Source organism: Apodemus sylvaticus, chromosome 2 (assembly GCF_947179515.1).
Source record: "Apodemus sylvaticus chromosome 2, mApoSyl1.1, whole genome shotgun sequence".
Taxonomy (NCBI): Eukaryota; Metazoa; Chordata; class Mammalia; order Rodentia; family Muridae; genus Apodemus; species Apodemus sylvaticus.
In genome coordinates this window covers 6,177,474-6,200,462 of record NC_067473.1, presented here as the reverse complement: position 1 = coordinate 6,200,462, position 22,989 = coordinate 6,177,474, and the positions used below count along the sequence as shown (strand labels likewise).

Here is a 22,989-nt window from a genome sequence, read left to right as displayed (position 1 = left end):
CTCTATTGTGAATGAGCATCAACTTTTCAGGGAACATTTGAAAGAAAGTAATATATGGTTAAAATTTTGTTATTGTTGTTTCATGTTTGTTTTTTGAGACAGGGTTTCTCTGTATAGCCCTGGCCATCCTGGAACTCACTCTGTAGACCACACTGGCCTCTGTAAGTTAAAAATTTAAGGCTAAGCAGTTGCATTTTGGACACATGGTAGAACCTCCTGTTTCTAATGCTAGATTTCCCTGAGTGTGATCATCAGTATTCCTAGTAATATTAAGAACTGTCAAATATTGAACTGTATTACACCACTAGAATTTGAAATGTTTAAATTAAGATTTATTTATTTATTAATTTTATGTATATGAGTACAGTGTCGCTCATTAATTTTATGTATATGAGTACAGTGACACTCCAGAAGAAATGGCATCAGATCCCATTTCAGATGGTTGTGAGCCACCATGTAGTGCTGGGAATTGAACTCAGGACCTCTGGAAGAGTAGATGGTGCTCTTAACTGCTGAGCTATCTCTCCAGCCTGAATTTGAAGTTTTAAAATATGGGTATCATCTAATAAGAGCTGCAATGTAAGAAGCTGAAAGATAGATGGCTTGGCAGTTAAAAGCTCTTGCTGTTCTACAGAGGACCTGGAATCAGTTTCTGGAATAGACGCCTCTGTAACTTCTGGTCTCTGTTGGCACTGCACACATATGGTTCAAGTACATGCAGGCAAAGGCCCTGTACACATAAAATAAACAAATTATTGGCTGGGCAGTGGTGCCATACACCTTTAATCCCAGTACTTGGAGGTAGAGGCAGGTGGATCTCTGTAAGTTAGAGACTAGTCTGGTGTACAAAGTAGACAGCCAACGCTACACAGAGAAATCAGTCTCAAAAAATAAGTGAGTGAATGAGTGAGTGAGTGAGTGAGTGAATGTTTTAAAGCAGAGCTGTGGCTGGGTGTGATGGGATACACTTGTCACCCAGACCTTGGGGACTGAAGCAGGAGGGTGGCTTTAGGCCAGCTCTATCTACATAGTGAGTTCCAGGAAAACCAAAGTTCCATATTGAGACCTTGTCTCTAAAACAACAACAAACAAAAAGAACAGCACAGTTAGGCCAGTGAGATGGTGCAAACCTGTAATCTGGACTGTTGGGAGGTCCAGGGGGCTGGCAAGTTCAAGAGCATCTTATGGCTACATGGCTTGCAAAAAAAAAAAAAAAAAAAAAAAAAAAAAAAAACCCAAAAAACCCACAAAAAAACAAAAATCTAAAGAACAAACTACACAGTGTTCATAGATGAATTACAGAATTGAACTATCTTTGAGTAAGGAAAAATAAGAAAATTCTTTTGATTAAAAAGAGAAATAAAGTTCACATATGTTTTGTGAACACTCCAGGTTGATTTCATCCGGTCTTGCCTCTTAAGTCAGGGAAACATTTTTGCCTCAGTGGGGAGATTATTGTTTCACAGTATGGTCCTCTGTCCTGCTCCAAATCGAACATCGGCTGTCTTCCTTTATTTTCTGAGACAGTCTCTCATTAAACCCGGAGCTCTCGGATTGGCTAGGATTGGCTAGGCTGGCTGGCTAGTGACTCACCAGTGTCCCTCTTTCCAGTCCTGTGCTGGGACTACAGGGACATCACCATGCCTTATTTGCATTTTTTGAACTTAAGAGACTTTTTCATCTCCCAATATCCCTTTAATGACTGGATCTCATTGCACACGCTCTCTTGGCACAGACATTACAGAGATCAGTGTCACATGGCCATGGTCTCCGCTCTTGCCTGTGTTTGGAGCGTCCTGCACACTTCAGTGCTATATATAATTCTGGAAATTTTAGATTGTGTGGCTACTTGTACATTTCCTGTTCTTTGGTAAAATACCATTTTGGGTTTTGAGATAGGGTCTCAATATATCCCTGGCTAACCTGGAGCTTACTCTGTAGACCAGGCTGGCCTCGAGCAGAGTCCGCTTGTCTCCACCTCTTGAGTGCTGAGATTAAAGAAAGGCATCTTGTACCTGTCTCATTTCTTTTTCTTTTTTTCTAAAGATTTATTTGCTTATTTTATGTATATGTGTGCTCTATCTCATGTATACCTGCATCTCAGAAGAGGGCAGCAGATACCTGTAGAGATGGCTGTGAGCCACCATGTGGTTGCTGGGAATTGAACTTAGGACCTCTGTTTTTGTTTTTGTTTTTTTTTTCCAAGACAGGGTTTCTCTGTGTAGCCCTGGCTATCCTGGAACTCATTCTGTACACCAGGCTGGCCTCGAACTCAGAAATCCGCCTGCCTCTGCCTCCCAAGTGCTAGAATTAAAGGCGTGCACCACCACCACCTGGCTTGAATTTAGGGCCTCTGGAAGAACAGCCAGTGCTCTAACCACTGAGCCTCCTCTTCAGCCCCATCTCATTTCTTTTTTTAATTGAAGAGTCTAGGCTGGTCTCATGGTCCTGTGAATTCCTAATCCTTCTGCCTCTGTTTCCCCAGTACACAGTGCAAAGATTACATGCTTGTGTCACTGTGCCTGGCTACATTTGTACATTTTTAAAAAGCATAATGAACTTTATTTAATTTAATGAAACATTTAATTTGGAATACATTTTTTTGGAAATGTAGAAATGGTAACAATGGTACAAAGTAGATAAAACCCGAAGGTTGCTGTTCTTCCTTGTCCCAGCTGCTAGTTACATTACCCTGGGGACTGTGACTTCCGTAAGAGAAGTCCTGCCTGCAACCATGAGTGTTGCCTGCAGGAATGTGACACATCTGTCCTCGAGGATGGGGAGGGACAGGTGGAGGAAAACATCTGGAACACAGGCTCTTAGGGTGTTAAAGGAGGGGACTCCGTGTTCCTGCAGATGTGACTGTTGGATGAAATAAGTAGCCAACCCCCGGTAATTCTTCATTCTGCCTTAGATGTGATCTTATGTCAGTAATGAAGGAGAAAGTTTTTCTGAGCTTAAAATCATTCCAAAGAGGGATTTGGGTGATGTTTTAGTCAGCACAGTGCTTTCGATGCAAGCAAAAACATCTGAGTTCAGTTGCAGGCAGGAAGATCCCTGGAGTTTGCTGGCCAGATGGACAGTCTAGAATCTAGACTCCAGATGAACTGGTGAGCTCCAGGTTCAATAAAGAGACCTTGTCTCAGAAATAAGGTAGAGAGTGATTGAAAAGATACATGCCATTGACCTAGGTACACATACACACACACCATACATACACACACACACCACACATAATGCACACACACACCATACATACAAACACACCACACAATGCACACACACATATGTACACACCACACACACACCACACAGACACACACACACACACACATACACATACACACACATGCACAAATACATACTCATTCCACAGAAGCTCTCATTAACATGTGTTCTGCTTTGTCCCGCAGTGATAACATTCAGCAATACCTGATGACCAATAGTGTGCCAGAGGCAGCCTCTATCCTGGTGACCATGACAGAACTGGACATCCAGCTTCAGGAGTCATCCTGCACTCATCTTCTCAGTTTCATGAGAGCCACAGTTAAATTCTGGCATAAAATTCTCAAGGACAAGCTTACCAGGCAGGAAATAGCTCTTGTTAACTGCTTTCCGATGAGTGTCTAGTAGTGTAATGGAGCATATGAAACATTGTGTTTCTTTTCTGTTACAGTGATTTTGAAGAGGTTTTGGCACAGCTTCATTGGCCATTCATCACACACACCCAGTCTCAAACTGTTGGTGTGAGCCGGCCTGCCAATGCCCCTGAGATGTACGCTAATCTGGAGATGCTGTTTTGTCAGCTGTTGAAACTGCAGGCCTCGTATCTTTGTTGGAGTGGAAACGTACTAAAACTTCTCCCCGGTAGATTTGTGGTTAGTGAGTGACACAGGCTGGGCTTATGACAGAGTGGTAGAGGGCATGAGGCACTGGATCAACTGCCAAAACCAGGGGAGAGGTCTCCACGTGGCCATGTAGCCAAGTGAGGGTCCTGGGTTAGACTTGACGCGTAACTGCCTATTGGAGATTATATATTAGCTTTAAAACATGGATTTCTGGAAGTGGCAGTGCTGTAAAGCAGGGTTCTGAGATAATAACTGTCTTAGGCAGTGCTCTATCGAGGTGAGGGGACACCACGACCACGTCAACTCTTAGAAAGGGAGACATTTCATTGAGGCTGCCTTAGGTTCAGACATTTAGTCCGATACTGTCCTGCTGGGAAGCATGGCGGCATGCAGGCCAACTTGGCGCTGGAGAGAGAACCGAGAGCTGTATGTCTGGGTCGGCAGCCAGGAGGAAGAGAGCGACTGGGCCTGGCTTGAGCATTTGAAACCCCAAAGCCTCCTCCCAGTGGCACACTTTCCCAAGCCAGGTCACACCCCCTAGCAGTGCCACTCCCTATGGGCAAGCCTACGGGTGGGGCGCCATTCCCATCCAAAGCAGTGTTGGCACTGCCTACAGGTCCTTTAGGACAGGAAACCAGTCGGCACTGGGAAGAGCCTGAGTAACAGTATTCAAGAAATGGTTGCTTAACTCGACTTCCTGAATACTGATTGATTCTGAAGACATTTTATATTGTCATTGATTGTTTGTTTCATGAGTATTGTTTATTTCGTGTGTGTTTTGCCTGTGTGTGTGTCTGTGCACCATGCCTTGTGCTTGTGGAGGTCAGAAGAGGGCATCAGCTCCCCTGATACTTTAGTTAAGGATGATGGTGAGCCAACATGTGGGTGCTGGGAATTGAACCCGAATCCTCTGCAAGAGCAACAACTGTTCTTAACTCCTCACTTTTCCAGCCCCTAAACACCTTTTTAGTGAATTCAGATTCAGTGTAAAGTTATGTTTTCCATTATTTGTATTAAACCTTTTGCTAAGTATTATTACATTTGTTGGAAAAATTTATTGTGTGTTCTTGTGTGTATAAATAATGGTTTTGATTCTTTTTCCTTGACTTGCCTGTGTCAGAGATGAATTATTGACTGAGCCAAAACAACTCCCAGACAAATACTGTCTTCCTGCCTCTCCTTGTGTGATCCTGCCCATGCAGATCATGCTGGTTCCCCTGCAGAAGCGATTCAGGTACCACTTCAGAGGCAGCCGGCAGACCAACGTCATCAGCAAGGTGTGCTTCGCCAGGGCGTGCGTGCTTCACTCTCTCTTTTGCGCTGTGTTTTTGTTTCTGAGACAGGGTCTAAGGAGAACTCCAGCTGGCCTCAGACTTACGCTCCCTCTGCATCTGCCTCCAAGGGCTGGGATTATGCTACAGTGTCCTTTTACCTTGAGTTTTCAAGAATAGTGAACGTTATCCGAGCCTGGACTTGTGCATGTTTAGCTTAAAGACCTGTATCTATTCACGTTTCTGTTTTCCCTTTTATGTTCTGGCCTCAGCTGCTCTTTGTAGCCGTGACTGGGGCTTAGGCTAGCAGGCTGGCAGACTCCGTGCTGTCTTTGGGACATGATCACATTTGCATTTGTGTATGCAGGCTTTATAGCCGATTGATGCCTAGACTTCACTGTCCAGACCACTCCTGCAGAGAGGTAAATAGAAAGAAAGAGAAGTGAGTTCCACAGGAGGGAGCGTGGACCGCTGAGTACAGGTGTGAGTGCCACAGTGATTGATAGCTACAGAGGACATGATGGCAGGAAGGGATGCAATAAGTATTTTAAAGGAAATGGTTACCAACGCTTGAACTGAGGTACCACATCAGTGTAGCCTGCCAGTGTTTTTCTCTAATTATAATCTATGAGGATGTGAGTACTATCTTTATTCTTGATGTTAGCTGTAGCCAATGCAGTGTAGGAAGCCAGGTTTACTCATTTAATTCTGAATTAAGGGCAGGGTCACAGCAGGTATCATACAGGCCATAAGAATGAATTTAGTGGCAGTAGATTCCTGTTTGTGCTTTATGGGTGCTCTGTTTTAGATAGAGTGTTATTGGAAGAGCAGAATCACTTAGTTCTTAGTTGTCAATGAGGCAAAGCATAAACAGCATTTCGAAAGGCAGTAACATGAAAGTTCCAGGTTGTGCTGGCTCATTTTGAAAGTGTGATCCTAACGAACTTAGCATACTGTCACTGAGATAGTCCTTGAGATGAGGCACAGCCCTTGTGTGTACCCCCAACACTGAGAACACATGGGGATTTGCCAGTCAGTGCTGGGGACTGAACCCAAGCCTCCCACGTGCTAGGCAAGTGCTCTGTCCCTGAAATATATCCCCAGCCTACTATATGGTTTCAAATTGCCTAGAAAAACTTGAAATGCTTGCAGGATCCTTTCTAAAGACAATTTAAAATACTTTATGTGGGGCCGGTGACATGGCCCAGTGGTGAGGCCACGTCCTCCAAGCCTGCCAGCCTGAGTTTGATCCCCAGGGCTCACGTGGTCACTTGGGGAAAGTAACTCCCAAAGGATGTCATCGACTTGCCTCCCAGGCACAGTGGCACTGTACACACACACACACACACACACACACACACACACACACACACACACACGAGCACATACATTCAAACATGCATATGCACAGAGAAAAATGGAGATGTGACTGCTTTGTGCCTCTTTCCTGACATAGTTACACCCACTTTCAGGCTTAGGTATATTTGTAATTAGACCAGTTGACTCTTTTTCCTTACTTTTACCTTTTAAAAAAAGAGAAAACAGGAAAAAAAAAAAAAACCCAATATTTACAGCTCAGTGTAAGTAGAGTGCTTGCCCAGCTCACATGGGGCCCAGGTTGGTCCCATTACCACAGAAATCATGTGTGATAGTGCATGTTTGAAATCCTAGCACTAGGAAAGTAGAGACAAGAAAATCTGAACTTCATTACCCTCAGTTAGAGACTTTGAGGCTAGCTTGGGCTACATGAAATCCTATCTTAGAACCTTCTGCTTTTGAATGCTATTTCAAAAAACAATTTCAAAAGTATCAGTTGTTTGTAATGTCTCATCATGCTAGGTTTGAAGGGCTTTAAAAAGTTTATTTTTCGTTTTGTGTGTAGGTCAGAGGAACAGTCTGGGAGCTGGCTCTGTCCACCATGTGCAGTCCAGGGGTCAAGCCCAGCTTGTCAGGCTTCCTGGCAGTGCCTTTACCCGGGGCCATCCTGCGGGCGTGGCATTTTTCTGCTAGTTTGGTTTTGCTCTGGAGTCAGGGCTTTGTGTGTGCTGGGCAGATAGATGCTTGTTCTTAAGTGTGAGAGCGACTTCTCTTCATTATTGTTCTTATGCCCTCTCTTCCTCTTTTATGTGATGCTGGTATTGAAACGGGCTTTTTATAGCTAGGAAAATGTTATACTACAAAGCCACACCTAACCCACATTATTGGAATTTGTTTTGGAAATCTATTGGGAGACATTTGGTTATGAAGTCTTTTCTGAGTTTGAAGTGGAGAGTAAGAATTATTTTCTTACATATAGGGATTTTCAATTAATTTTTGTGTTTGTTTATAACTAAGTCTATTTAATTAGAATTTCCCATCGCCGTAGAATACATAAGAATTGAAACCCTTTTCCCTTCCCTTAGCCTGAATGGTACTTGGCTCAGGTGCTTATGTGGATTGGAAACCACTCTCACTTTCTGGATGAGAAGATTCAGCCAATATTGGATAAAGTGGGCTCTGCAGTAAATGCAAGGGTAAGAGGCCCAGCCTATGCCTTCCGCTTCCCCGCAGCCCCCGTGGGCACAGTCCCACATGCTGTGCCTTTCTTTCAGCTTGAGTTTTCTCGTGGCCTTGTGATGCTCATTCTTGAGAAGCTGGCTTCTGATATCCCTTGCCTGCTCTATGATGATAGTCTCTTCTGTCATCTGGTGGATGAGGTGCTGTTGTTTGAGAGGGAACTGCACAGTGTTCATGGCTATCCTAGCACATTTGCCAGCTGTATGCATATTCTGTCGGAGGAAACCTGTTTCCAGAGATGGTTGACTGTGGAGAGAAAGTGTAAGTGCTCTCAAGTGGCCGTCGAGTGGGGAGGGCTGCCTTGAGGTTTTCCGTTTGTTTGTTTTTGTTGTTCTTTGCTTGTTTGCTTTTTGTTTTGGTTTTTTTTTAGACAGGGTCTCACTATGTAGCCTTAGCTGACGTGAAACTCTCTGTATAGACCAAGCTGGCCTCAAACTCATTGAGATCCACTTGCCTTTGCCTCTCAAGTGCTAGGATTGAGGGCATGTACCACCACTGCCTAGCAGTGTCTGGTTTTGGTATGTAAAGTTTTGGGGTTTTGTTTTTCTTACAGCTCTGAGTAGGAACTATAGGCGCCTAAATCTTTCCTGGGCAGGATATACTGAATTATCTTCAAAGACAATCTTCTTTCCACAAGACTTGAGTTTGTTTTTGTTTTTTAATTACAGTCTACATGTTAGAATATCAAGCCAGTAGAAGATACTGCTGTTTTGTAGATTTTTTCCATATACAGTTTCTACTTTTGTTTGGGTATTTTCGGTATGCCACTTCTAGTCAGCATAACTATTTGGAGGATTTGAGAGGAGGGAGAATCAGGTATCCTATTTAACTCTGAAGTAGACATTTTAAGTATAGTGCGATTAGTTAGTGAGAGATTACAAATTTATTTTGTATGAAAAACATAGTTCCTAAAAATAGTATGAGTTGATGATTGCAGGAAGAAATCACTCCTTGATTGATCCTTGTTTCTTTGTGTTAGTCGCTCTTCAAAAAATGGACTCGATGCTTTCGTCAGAGGCTGCCTGGGTATCCCAGTATAAAGACATCACTGATGTGGATGAAATGAAGGTTCCAGACTGTGCAGAAGTCTTTATGACCCTGCTTTTGGTTATAACTGGTAAGCCCTGGCCTTTTAACATGCGATACTAATTTAGAATTAAGTTTTTAAGCTGGGCATGGGGGACACACTTGTGATCCTGGCTTGTGAGTTAGAAGCAGGAGGATTGAGCTCAAGGCCAGTCTCCGCTCCAAAGTAAGTTTGAGGTCAGGCTGGGATATATGAGACCTTGTCTCAGAAAACCAAGACAAATGAACGAACAAACAACAGAAGTAATTGCAGTGAGTGGGGCTGGAGAGATTGCTTAGCAGGTATGAGCACTTGTTCTCTTACAGAAGACCTGCTCAGCTCCCAGTTATAACCTGCTGTGACTCCAGCCCTGGGTATCCAGAGACCTTTTGGCTTCCTCAGTCACCTGGCATACGTGTACCTCAAAATAAACCTTAAACAGTTGTATGTTTCACATGTACCTATTGTTTTTTAGTAGTTAATAAACAGAGGTATAGTAACTTAATGTTGTTTCTACACTAATAGAAATCTGTGACAGTAGCCTCAGCTTTGACTGAGCCAGGTGTGGTAACACTCACCTTTAATCCCAGCATCTGGAAGCAAGAGCTGGAGGATTTGTGGCTTTGAGATCATCCTGATGTATGAGTTCTAGGCCAAACTGCCGTATAGTGAGATCTTGTTTCAAAATACTAAAATAATAATAAATAATAGTAGTAATAATAATCAGGTCACCTTAGATGTATTGTGACCTGTCTCAAAATAGCAACAACAACAACAACAACGATAATTTGAGATGTAAACATTGGTATTCACATTTCATTTTACTACTCTAATTTTACAGGCTTATTGATATTTTATGCATATAAGTGTGTGTCTGCATGAATGTATGTATACCATGTGCATGTGTGCTGCCCATGGAGGCCAGAAGAAGGTGTTGGAGCCCCTGAAACTGGAGTTGCAGATGGTTGTGAGCTGCCATGTGGGTGCTGGGACCCAGCCTGTATCCTCTGCAAGAGCAGCAAGTGCTCCTAAATGCTGAGCCGCCTTCTCTCCAGCTCCTTCCATTTTATTTAAAAATTTCAGCTTTCTGGGTACGAGTGTTTTGCCTGCGTATATACATACACGACATGCATGCCTAGTACCTGTGCAGTTCAGAAGAGAGTGTTTGTCCCCTAGAGATGGGAGTTACAGATGGTTGTAAGCTTTCAATGTGGGTGCTGCGAACTGGCCCAGCCACCTCTCCGACAGCAGCCAGTGCTGTTGGCTGCTGAGCCATCTTCTTACCCCCATTTGTTACTTTCTAAGAGACGATCTTACCTATTGCCTAGCTGGCTTGATCTTTCTGTTGCTTGATCTGAAATGATCTTTGTGTCTTGGCTTTCCAGGTGGCCGGGGCTAGGTACAAACTACCATGTCTAGTGCTAACCCAAACTTCAAATATTATCTCCTTGGCCCTGGTTTATCAGGACTTGAAGAGAGTAGAATAATAAAAGTAGTTTTAGAATCACCGTGATATAGGGCTTCCTCTCGTGCAGTGTTAGTCTGTTGGCTCCGTTGGTGTGGCACATCTGCGCTCCCTCCTGCAGACTGCCGGCTGTGCAGGGGCCAGGCGGCCTCACTGCCGTCACCCGGGACCCTCTGTGCTCCCGTCCTCTCCTGGCAATTCACTTCTTGAGCTTTATGATAACCTGAAGAGGTTTCACTCCAATCAATAATTACTTACTTTGACTGTGAGAAAAATATGAAACACTTTTTTTTTTTTAAAAAAAAGGATAGCCAGACATGGTGGTGCATATATTTAATCCCAAATATCAGGACTTTGGAGCTAGAAACTAGAGGATCAGGAGTGGAGTTCAAAGCCATTCTTAGCCACATAGGAAATTTGAGGCCAGCCTGGGCTACATGAGATCTATCTCAAGCTTCTTATTTAAGGGACAGTTATTTTAAAACACAACTTTCTTTTTTAGAAATGAGGCATTATTTCTATATAGCAATGTACACATCTAGTTCTCCAGTCTACTGTTGGATGAGTTCTGACACATTATGCCTGTGTAATTTCTTAAGAGTTTATAAACGGTCAGTTGAGTTTCGTCACGCAGGCAGTAAAGCAGGGCGTCAGGGAAACCACCTGTCGCAGAGAGCACCAAATCCCTTCATGTGTTTTGTTCACTTTCCCCACAGACAGGTATAAAAATCTCCCCACAGCGTCCCGGAAGCTGCAGTTCCTGGAGTTACAGAAGGACCTAGTAGATGATTTCAGGATCCGGTTAACGCAGGTGATGAAGGAGGAGACGAGAGCGGCTCTGGGCTTCCGGTACTGTGCGATTCTCAATGCCGTGAACTATATCTCAGCAGTGCTGGCAGACTGGGCTGACAATGTTGTGAGTTACTGTGCTTTTATAGGAAATAATATTTTAGTGCCTTAATCTCCTTTGGCCTTTGAAATGTTGACTCTGCTCCAAGCCAAAAAATTACATGACAGAAAGCATAATGATGCCTAATGTAGGAGCTGTGCGTGAAGGTCTGAAACATTTGAATAATACTAATGGTTCCAGGGCTTAATCTTAGGAGGGCTGGAGGTGTAGTGCAGTGGGAGCATCTGAACGTAAGCACGAGCACGGTCTTGAGTTTGATCCTCAGGACCATAAGATGAAAGAAAGGAAAGAGAACAAGAAGAGAGTAGGCAGTGCAGCCTGGGACCCAGCAGCTGGGGACGTGGAACGGGAGCTTCCGGGTCACTCTGTGACCGAGCGTTCCAGGCCAGCCTGTGTTACGTGAGATCCTACTTCAAAAACAAGCAAAACAAAACAAAAGGGAAGGAAAGAAAGAAAACAAAAACAGACAGACAGAGTTCCTGCATAACTAGATAGCGTGAACCATTTTTCTCTTCCAACTTGGACTCCGGAAGCACTAGCAGGCTAAATGCCACCATAGGAAGTAGTTATTTTACAGATGTCACAATCAATGCATTGAAGTTGGTGGTGTAGTTCATTGGTGGGGCATGGTGGAAAGCCCTAGATTCATTTCCCAGCATGCAAAGAAAAAAGAAGTCCAGGGCTTGGCTGTTTAAAAAATATCGTCAAAACAGGATGTCTTAGCTGTGATAAAACACTGTGACCAAAAGCAACTTGTCATCCAGGGGGTCAGGACCGAAGCTCAGGGCGGGAACCTGGAGGCCGCAGCTGATGCAGAAGTCATGGATGGGTGCTGCTTGCTGTCTCGGTCCTGTTCCCCCACTCGCACCACCACTGAGGCTTTCTCGGTCTGCTTTTTATAGCACTCAGAACCACCAGGCCAGGGGCAGGACCACCCACCCACAAAGGGCCGGCCCTGCCCCGTCAACCAAAAGTTAAGAAAATGCACTACAGGCTCGTCCACAGGCCCATCTGGTGGGTTCATTGTGCAACTGTCACTTGTTTTTGTTTTTGTATTTTAAGATTTTTAAGTTTTATGTGTATGACTGTTTTGCATGCATGTTAAGTGTGTATATACCACATGTGTGCAGTGCCCACAGAGGCTGAAAGATCCCCTAAAACTGGAGTTAAAGAGAATTGATTGTAAGCCACCATGTGGGTGTTGGGCATTGAACTGGGTTCCTCTGACAGAACAGTTAAGAACTCTTAACTCCCTCATGTTGTCGTAACTTCTCTCTGTCACAGCTAACTTGATTTTTTTGAAGTGTATTTCACATACCATATTTAATGATATGTGTGTGTGTGTGTATAAATAAATGATAAGTAACTGTAAGAGACAAGAATTCCATGTTTGTATATGTGTGTATGCACACATGTGTTTGCACATAGAGACCAGAGGTTAATATTGGATTTTTTTTTCTTCTCCCTTTCCAATTTAGTTTTTGAGGCAGTCTTTTGGTGAACCTGGAGATTGTTTTTTTTGGCTAGACTGGCAGGCTATTAAACCATGGGATCCACCCAGCTTTGCCTTCCAGTACTATAATTATAGGAGCACACCATCATGTTGGGTGCTTTATGTTTGTGTAACAGGGAGTTGCCCACTGAACCATTTACCCAGACCAAGCACTACTTTAAAAATCAAAATAAAACAAAGCATAACCACAATTATATTGAATAAGAAGTAACATCTCGCTTTGCAAAGAGTATTTTAAAGTAAGTATGACTGGCGGTGGTGGTGTCCACCTCTAACTGCAGCACTCGGGGGCTGAGGTGAGGACTGACGTGAGTTCTAGGCTATCCTGCACTGCCACAGAGAACACAAGACAACAGTAAACATCCAAAGTTGGATCTCATGATCACTAAGCATCCTTTTTCTCCTCCAAGGATTCGACTGCCTACCTTTCCCCTCTCTTTGAAGAGTGTATGTGCTTATCCACTGTTCTGTTACTGTAGAGACACCATAACCAAAACCTTAACTGGGGGGGTGGGGGGACTATAGTATAGTTTAGTGATAGTTGAGTACTTGCCTAGCATGTGAAGAGGCTGTAGGTTCAGTTCCTACCAGCACAAAAAAGAAAGAAAGAAAGAAAGGAAGGAAGGAAGGAAGGAAGGAAGGAAGGAAGGAAGGAAGGAAGGAAGGAAGGAAGGAAGGAAGAAAGGAAGAAAGGAAGAAAGAAAGAAAGAAAGAAAGAAAGGAAGAAAGGAAGAAAGGAAGAAAGAATGAAATTACTTGAAATATGTGGTGTGCATAATGCCATTTACTGGAAAAAGGAAAAACAGTGACTTAGTAAATATAACACAGAGTGCATTGCCTAGTGCATTCATCTTATAGTCAGCCAGTGTGTCGTTGTTTGCTTTGTGCTTTTGTGTCATGTCCGACTTTCAGGGAGGCCTTCATTTTCACTCCACGCTGATCCACCCTGCTTAGACTCTCACAAATGAAACAGATGGACGTTCTTATGCCAGATTATTCAGTGAGAGGCTCATGCCGGGACAGAGTTTTAGTGGTAATGGAATTCCTTGTAGAACTTCATGGCTGTTTGGTGACACTGTTAATGAGGATGAGTTATCTATTCTCTACTGTGGAAGATTAGAATCTGTTGTCTAGACCAAGAGAAAGAGCAGAAGGTAAGGGCTGACTGTGACTGTAACTCTGACTGTAACCGTGGCTGTGGCTGTGGCTGTGGCTGTGGCTGTGGCTGTGACTGTGGCTGTAGCTGTAGCTGTGGCTGTGACTGACTGTGGCTCTGGCTGTGACTGTGTGACTGTGGCTATGTTTGTGACTGTGGCTGTGGCTGTGACTGTCTGTGGCTGTGACTGTGACTGTGTGACTGTCTGTGGCTGTGACTGTGTGGCTGTCTGTGGCTCTGACTGTCTGTGGCTGTGACTGTGACTGTGGCTGTGGCTGTGACTGTGGCTATGTTTGTGACTGTGGCTGTGGCTGTGACTGTCTGTGGCTGTGACTGTGTGACTGTCTGTGGCTGTGACTGTGTGACTGTCTGTGGCTGTGGCTGTGACTGTCTGTGGCTGTGACTGTGACTGTGGCTGTGACTGTCTGTGGCTGTGACTGTGGCTGTGGCTGTGGCTGTGACTGTCTGTGGCTGTGACTGTGGCTGTGGCTGTGGCTGTGACTGTCTGTGGCTGTGACTGTGACTGTCTGTGGCTGTGACTGTGTGACTGTCTGTGGCTGTGACTGTGACTGTGGCTATGGCTGTGACTGTGGCTGTGACTGTGGCTGTGGCTGTGGCTGTGACTGTGACTGTCTGTGGCTGTGGCTGTGACTGTCTGTGGCTGTGACTGTGTGACTGTCTGTGGCTGTGACTGTCTGTGGCTGTGGCTGTGACTGTGGCTGTGGCTGTGACTGTGTGACTGTCTGTGGCTGTGACTGTGTGGCTGTCTGTGGCTGTAGCTGTGACTGTGGCTGTGACTGTGGCTGTGACTGTCTGTGGCTGTGACTGTGGCTGTGACTGTGGCTGTGGCTGTGGCTGTGACTGTGGCTGTGACTGTGACTGTGACTGGCTGTGGCTGTGGCTGTGGCTGTGACTGTCTGTGGCTGTGACTGTGTGACTGTCTGTGGCTGTGGCTGTAGCTGTGGCTGTAGCTCTGGCTGTGACTGACTGAGTCCTGCCTTGATGGTGCAGATCTGTCTTCACACCAAGCCCTCCAGCCGTTGTCACAGTGCTTCAGAGTGCAAATACTGCAGGAACAAAGGCCTGTTACCCACCAGTCCGGAAGCAGAGAAGAGAACAAAGCCAGCTTACCTTCCTTTGTTTCTGATTCTCCTTGATAACCATTTGTTGTTGGGCCATGCCACCCCTGCAATATCCAAACTCTCAGAATTTTCGTTTTAGTTGTTTGTGACAGAACTCCTGTTCTACTGCCTGCGTGTGGACGTCAGTGACAAGTGCAGGGTTTGTGTAGATGAATGGACTGGGCATGCTTGATCCACAGGTCATTTCTGGGTGCATTCTCAAGCACTTCCTGGACATGTGGCCATTGGTGACTCTGGGCTACAGAAATGGCACTCTTTAGTTCTCTGACTGGCAGAACTCCAAGTTTCTGAGAGCCTTCCATTGGTGTCTAGAAAAACTGAATACTTAAAGGATCATGCTCACTAGCAGGAAAAGACAGAGTCACAGATAAAAGCCACTGTAGTGAGAGAGAAAAAGAGACTGGCAGGGAGGCACACCCCGGCTTCTGGGCAGGGAGGACACAGGCAAAGGGCACCACGCCTTCAAGGCCAGCTCCATCTGCAGAGCTCCAGGCAAGCTGAGGCTACATAGCACACCAAGCAGGTGAGAGGCTGAGGCCGGCTGGCCGCGAGTGCGAAGCTACACTGACCTACTCATGTGATGCCAGTCTGAACTGCACAGTAAGGTCTAGTCTCCAAACAAAACAAAACCCTCACACACCAAAACCAAAGTAATCCAAAGCAGCAAACCTGCTCTGTGCAGGCAGCGCTTCAGACCTCTGGCTATGGCTGGTGGGGGGTGTAGCTGCTGCAGCTTCTGAGCCAGGCAGCCTGGCAGCTCTTAAGATGGTGGGTGGAATTAGAAGCCGGACAGTTCCATTCCTCAGGACAGGCAAAGACAAAGGAAAAGACTTTTTACAGAAAAATGCACATATTATTATCAGCTGCATTATACATAATAGATACAAAATGGAAACAATCCAAACACATCAGCTACTGAACGGATAAAATGTAGTATGGTCATATGATGTACTGGGGGCAAAAAACCATGAAGTACATACTTAGCACATGCTACGGCACTAAGTGAGAGGAGCTTGAAGAATAGAACTTCACATGGTTCCATTCACGTGAAATGCCCGTGATCGTTGTTGAATCCATAGACAGGAGCTTAGCAATTAGTAGATTGGAGTTTGGAGGAGTGGGTGGAAAATGGAGATGACGGGCAATGGGTGAGGGATTTTGTCGGCAGGCAGTAATGGCAGTGTTCTAGAGTAGTGATGGATGCACAGCTCTGAATTACTACAACTACTGAACTGTAAAAATGATTTATACTGTGCATGAATATGTGTGTGTTACAGCACACATGTTGAGATCAGAGGACGACTTGCAGAACTTGGCTCTGTCTTCCCACCATGTGGGGCACAGGATCAGGTCACCAGGCTTAGTGACAAGTGCCTCTACACACGGAGTCATCATACTGGCCCTGAACTGCACGCTTTATTTTGAGGGAGGTGAAGGCTTTTATGCGTGTTTGACTTTGAGTCGGGGTCTCATGGAGCCCACACTGGCTTTGAACTCATGGTAATCTTCTGGTGTCAGATCCTGAGTGTGGGAATGACATATCTGCCACCATGCCAAGCTGTGTGTGTGTGTGTGCGCGCGCGCGCGTGCAGGCTAGAGTTGTTTGCTTACACTATGTGGGTCCTGGAGATTGAACTCAGGTCATCAGGCTTAGCAGCAAGTAACTGCCCATTTATCCATCCCACTGGCCCTGAGCTGCACACGTTAAATAAGGAAATTGTGTGATAGATTTCCAGAATCGTGTCAATAAATGCAATGACAGATGTTTGTTTGCAGTTCTTTCTGCAGCTGCAGCAGGCAGCACTGGAGGTGTTTGCAGAGAATAATGTCCTCAGTAAACTGCAGCTGGGGCAGCTGGCCTCCATGGAGAGCTCGGTCTTCGACGACATGATCAACCTCTTAGAGCGTCTAAAGCTTGATATGCTGACTCGCCAAGTCGACCATGTTTTCAGAGAAGTCAAAGATGCTGCAAAGCTGTATAAGAAAGAAAGGTGTGTCCTGCGTCAGCCACCGTCCACACACGTTAGTCCAAGTCAAAGGTGCCATTTCTGCTCCTGTTTTAGCTTCTGTAAACTCCCCACTCCAAGTCTTAGAGATGGAACTTGGGGCTTTTGTGTATGGTAGCTCCAGGCATTGGTTTTGATGGAATTGCTTGAGAATCTATTCTGTTGAAGAATTCATTCAGAATAAACAAGTGGTGTGTGGACCTCTTAGAGAGGTGACCTAAGACCTGGAGTTCATCTTACCATGGAAAGTGTCCTGTGGTCTATGCCCCGTCATGCTTGTATTTCACAACTCTCCTGCCTCCTCCCTAGCATGGCACCTCCAGTACTGAAATCAGTTTGGAAGTACTGTTAGTTTGGATGCTAAAATCAGAATATAAGATTAACTGGTATCTTTTGAATTCTAAAGATAAACTTTAGTTTTTAACTTTATAGTAATTGAATTTAGGGCCTTTTTCAGGAAATATTAATTAAAAGTTAAAATGTAAATAAAGAGAAATTTATTTCTGATAGAGCTTTTAATATTAGACATTATGTTTTTTAAAACTCCAGAATTCCCCCAGGACAGTATATTTCCTCAAATTTAAAATTATTTTTTTAAGCCTTAAGGGTAGAGTGGTAAGGGTCCTTCTCATGAAGGTCACTTGTTTTTCCAGATGGTTGTCCCTGCCGTCTCAGTCTGAACAGGCAGTGATGTCCCTGTCCAGCTCAGCCTGCCCGCTCTTGCTGACCTTACGGGACCGTCTGCTTCAGCTGGAGCAACAGCTGTGTTTCTCCTTATTCAAAGTTTTCTGGCAACTGCTTGTAGAGAAGCTGGATGTATACATCTATCAGGAAGTAAGTCGGGGGAGACGGGGGCTGCGCTGAGAGGGCAGCTGGTACATGGCTTGCTCTTTGTTGCAGATAATCCTTGCTAATCACTTCAACGAAGGAGGAGCCGCCCAGCTGCAGTTTGACATGACAAGGAACCTCTTCCCTCTGTTTTCTCACTATTGCAAGAGGCCAGAAAACTATTTTAAACAGTAAGTCCAATGTCCAACCATAAGTATTGGTGTATCCAAACACTAGAAGAATTGGCTTCTTTTTAACAATTTCAGAGTTTTGGTGATATATTTTGCAATGGCATCAGTTAGAATCTGGAACTAGAGATGCTCAGCAGTCAAGAGCACTTGATGCGCTTGCAGAGGACTGGGGTTTGGTTCTCAGTGCCACATGGTAACCCACAACCATCCATGATTCCAGTTCCAGGGGATCTTACATTCTTCTGGCCTCCACAGGCCTCGGGCACACACACACAGTGCACCGACATGCATGCAGGCGAAACATACACATAAAATTTAAAAATCTAAAAAGCAACGAATAATTAAAACCTTAGAACATTCATGTGTGCCTATTATGTTTTCAAAACACAATAGGGAAACCAAAATAATGCGCGTGGTATGCATCCACAGAAAGTTGACCAGAACTGGGTATAAATTACATGTTGGACTTGCTTCCTAGCACCTGGTTCAATGCCATTTGCTTATTACTAGGAGAGTAAAAAGAAAATGATACAGGTATAATTCTGCCATCTGCAGAAAATAAGGAATCATACTTAGGTTTAATGCCTAACAATAGCTCAGACCAGACAAAACTCAGTTTTCTTACACATTTAATATTAATTTTAGCTGCAACTATAGTTATGAACACAACAACAGGTACTAGAAATCTAGTAAAAAATTTATTGATTTAAAATTTACATTATGTATAGAGTCTGTGCAATTTGGAAACATTCCTTTAAAACATAAAAGGAAGCTATGGTCGTTTCTGATTTGTTTTTCCTTTTTCTGAACTAGGTTTCATATATCCCAGCCTGGCCTTGAGGCCCGTACACAGTAGCAGAGGCTGGCCCTGAGCTTTGGAACCTTCTGCCTCTGTCTTCTGAGCACTGTTTCCAGGTTCTCAGCCCATGCTCCAAAGCCCTCTGTGCTTCAGTCATGCGAAGGGGGGGAGGCACTCATGAAGTCTCCAGCCCCCTTCACTTCTATTATTATTTAAAAATTCTAGTTGTGTTTCCATATGTGTGAAGTGGAGGCTGGGTGGGAATTTGTGGAAACAGGTCTCTCCTTCTGCCACGCGGATGCCAAGGAGTGGACGCAGGCTGTCAAGCTTGCCAGCTGCAGCGTTACCATGGCCAGCATGCCAGCCTTCCGAGGTCTGTTTGGTTTAGGTTTTCTGAGACAGTCTCCCTGTGTAGACCAGGCTGACCTGGAGTTCACAGGGTAGACTAGGCTGGCCTGGAGCTCACAGTGTAGACCAGGCTGGCCTGGAGCTCACAGTGGCTTCCAGAGTGCTGGGATTACACGCTCAGCACTGTTGCAGCCTCTTTGTGGCTTTGCTGCTTCACCTCTTCTGCTGCCTTCGCTTTCATCCCTTTGCTTTTCCCCCAAGTCCTAATTGTAGCTGAAACCATAGCTACAGATAATAATCTATCAGCATCCTGTGCCGAGGCAAATACCAATGACGTATCAAGACAAGCCTTAAAGATCTACTACCCTGTACCGCTCGTGTAGTCATAGCATATGGAAAGAGCCAAGCAGTCCGTAGATGGTTATATGGCCGTGTAGACTCTCAAGGCCACTGTGGCCCTCTGAGGATCTCTTCTTTCCTGTTTTCCTAAACAGTGTAAAAGAAGCCTGCATCGTCCTGAATTTGAACATCGGTTCTGCACTACTCCTGAAAGATGTCCTGCAGTCGGCTTCCGAGCACGTTCCTGCCACAGCAGCCTTAAATGAAGTTGGAGTTTACAAACTGGCTCAGCAGGACGTGGAGATTCTACTTAATTTGAGGACAAACTGGCCTAACACTGGAAAATAATGTGTCTTTGAGAAAGTGCTGTTTATCAAAGACAAGAGTTGGACTGAAGTTGTCTGATAAAGTTCTGAATTAATGAAACTGGACAAAAGAAAACTTGGCAGAATCGTTTCTTGTCTTGAGTTATGACATCACTAAAACAGTGACCATCCTCCCATCCCTCAGATGGGAAAAATCAGCGGTGAGAAGCTGAGTAATTGTATTTAAATAGGAATGCAGACATGTGAAGACAGAGTGAGTGAAGGCCCGCCATGCCTGACTCCACTGTCCTAATCAAGGGGGCTGTTGTCAAAAGCTGACCTTGGGCTGGAGAGAGCTCAGCAGTTAAGAGCACTGACTGCTCTTCCAGAGGTCCTGAGTTCAAATCCCAGCAACCACATAGTGGCTCACAACCATCTGTAATGGGATCTGACTCCCTCTTCTGGTGTGTCTGAAGACAGCTACAGTGCACTTACATATAATAATAAATCTTTTTTTTTTAAAGCTGAATGTAGCAGTGCATTGTAGAGATCCTCACAGGTGCGTGTTTGTATCTGAGGTTCCTGTATCCATTTTGGGGATTCTGCGTTTATATAAGAAATACATATGAGCTGGGAGTGGTGGACGACACCTATAATCCCAGCACTCTGAAGGCTGAGGCAGGAGGATCACTGCAGGTTCAAGACTCTCCTGGGCAACATAGTGAGATCAGAAAAAGACCAAAACTTGGGTTTTTCACCAGAAAAAGACCAAAACAAAAACCCAAGGCCAACAGCGCAATAGTTTTATGAGATGGTGGTCAAGTTATAGCAGTTCTTAATATTCTATTCTTACGTCTTTCCATTTAAGTGTGTGTGTGTGTGTGTGTGTGTGTGTGTGTGTGTGTGTGTGTGTGTGTTACTAGAGATCAGACTTGAAGCGAAGGGCTCCACAACCATCCTCAGCAATGAAGGACAGCAATTCCTTCATTAATAAATTCTCAGAGACTAAAACTTGTACACAAACTGAGCTAGCTGGAAGATTTCTACACCTGTACAATTTTATTCTCATTTATTTCTCCTGACATGGCATTTAGTTAGTGCTTTCAGTGCTGTCCTATCTGTCTAAAACTGTCATGCTGCAGGCTGTAGAGGCGGCTCAGCTGCTAGGCTGTTCTTCCAGAGGACCTGTATTCAGCGCCTTGCACACATGTTCTTGCTCACAACAGACTAACTGGGATCCAATGCACTCTTTTGGCCTCCGAGGCATTGCATGCATGTGGTGCACAGACATACATTCAGACAAATACTCATAAACATAAAAATAAATAAAATCTTGCTAGGTAGTGCTAGCACACACTTTTAATCTCAGCACCCAGAAGGCAGAGACAGGTGGATCTCTGTGAGTTCGAGTCCAGTCTATGGAGTAAGTTCCAGGGCAGCCAGGACTACAGAGAGAAACCTGTCTAAGAGAAAACAAATAAATAAAATCTTTAAAACTGTCAGGCTTAGCCAGGCGGTGGTGGTACACGTCTGTAATCCCAGCACTTGGGAGGCAGAGGCAGGTGGATTTCTGAGTTTGAGGCCAGCCTGGTTTACAGAGTGAGTTCCCAGACAACCAGGGCTACACAGAGAAACCCTGTCTTGAAAAGCCAAAAAACAAAACAAAACAACAAAAATTTGTCAGACTTGCACGTGGCCTTCATTGCTGATGTTTACTTTGTAGACTGATTTTGAGAAAATTCTTTTAAGATACTACATTCTGTTCTATTTTCTCAGAGAGTGAGAGACAGAGAGACTTGTTTTATAGCTCAGGCTGGGGTTAAGCCCTAAGTACTGGGATTCTAAGTATGCATTGCCATGACCTCTAGAGTCATATTAATGTATAGTCGTGATTGTGTGTTTGTGATTGTGTGTGTGTGTGTGAATGTCAGCATGAATGTGGACATCAGCAGACCATGTTGTGTGTGTGTGTGTGTGTGTGAATGTCAGCATGAATGTGGACATCAGCAGACCATGTTGTGTTGTCAACAGTCCCTTCCACCTTTATGTGAGTCCCCAGGTGTGCCCTCCCCCAGGCCTCAGTGGGAAATTCAGACCTTGATGTTTGCCACAGCCACCCACCTAGGTTGGAGCTTTCCGACCTAGATGAAATCCTTTAAATTCAAGGTCAGCCATCAAAATTCCAGCCTTGATCAGCACTGTCGTCTTGCTCTCTCTCCTTTCTTGCCATTCTTTCCATTCATCCCCAGGTCCCTTTCCAAGTAACCCGGTGACCTAGCTGTGGGCAGCTATAGGTGACACCCGAATGTGTCCCCGGACACGGGGAGATCATCAGAGGGACACTGTCTTAGCAGAGCTCCGCAGAAAAAGGAACACGATGCTATCCTGCACGGTGAACAACATGCAGCACTAAGTACTAGTGCTGGTCTTTGAAGCCATTGTTGTAGGTGCAGAGGGATACGGGCTAAGTGGGATAGCCTTGACCCAATGCTGATCTCACTTAGGGGTTGACAGTGGAAAATGGGATAGGAACTTCTAAACGGGCATTTGTCTGCAGCCTTCAAGAGCTGCTTCAGGCGAGAGGAGTAGGGTTTCAAGAACAAAGGTTAGAAGACCTTTTGGATCAGATAGATTCTTGTTGCCCGTAGTTTAGAGAAGAATGAACTTTAGATAAGAGAACTTGGGAAAAAATTGGAGAAGCTCTAAGAAGCAGCCAGGCAGATAATACTACCCTCTGCCTCTGGGCGCTTATAAAAGATGCTGTTGATGAAGAGACCTCGCAGGTGTCAAGGAGAGCTTGAAGAATCTCAGGAAGAATGCCTGACAGAGAGGACTTTATCAGAAAAGGGTCCTCTCAACCCTAAGTTAGAAAGATATAGAGATACTACTGATGAGTTAACATTACAGGTGAAGCTCGTTCAGACGAAGGAGCTGCCAAATATTATGGTGAGGATTGGCCTCCTAGTGCACCCTCTGCTCCACCTATGGCCTCTATGAGATGATACCCAGATGGATATGCAACTACATAAATTGGAGTTTGAAATTAAATTGCAGAAGTTGACTAATGAGCTACAAGAGCTAAAAAAGGTATCAAGTGCAGGAAAGAGCAGTGATGCTGAGATGCACCAATCACTGCTAGAAAAAGCCCTGAGTCAGGCTCAAGGGGAAGAGCAGGATACAGCTGATGTACTGGCCTTCCTATCGTTGAGATAATGGACCAGTAGAACAATAGAGTTAGACAATATC

At 44.7% G+C, this 22,989-nt stretch overlaps 1 protein-coding gene across 2 annotated transcripts in view; it reads left to right on the top strand.

Annotated features, from left to right (window-relative positions):
• Rint1 (RAD50 interactor 1) overlaps positions 1-20,272 on the top strand; it is a 32,666-nt gene extending 12,394 nt beyond the window's left edge. The window contains exons 5-15 of one of the 2 annotated variants that reach the window (XM_052173053.1): positions 3,414-3,587; positions 3,677-3,826; positions 4,969-5,125; positions 7,522-7,632; positions 7,711-7,936; positions 8,655-8,792; positions 10,923-11,122; positions 16,704-16,918; positions 17,587-17,767; positions 17,834-17,952; positions 19,594-20,272. In XM_052173053.1, coding sequence (XP_052029013.1) covers positions 3,414-3,587; positions 3,677-3,826; positions 4,969-5,125; positions 7,522-7,632; positions 7,711-7,936; positions 8,655-8,792; positions 10,923-11,122; positions 16,704-16,918; positions 17,587-17,767; positions 17,834-17,952; positions 19,594-19,786 — 1,864 coding nt within the window. In that variant the 3' untranslated portion in view covers positions 19,787-20,272. Of the gene's footprint in view, positions 1-3,413; positions 3,588-3,676; positions 3,827-4,968; positions 5,126-7,521; positions 7,633-7,710; positions 7,937-8,654; positions 8,793-10,922; positions 11,123-16,703; positions 16,967-17,586; positions 17,768-17,833; positions 17,953-19,593 lie in introns of both variants that reach the window. The other variant, XM_052173052.1, reaches the window with a different exon arrangement.
• Positions 20,273-22,989: the final 2,717 nt, after the last annotated feature.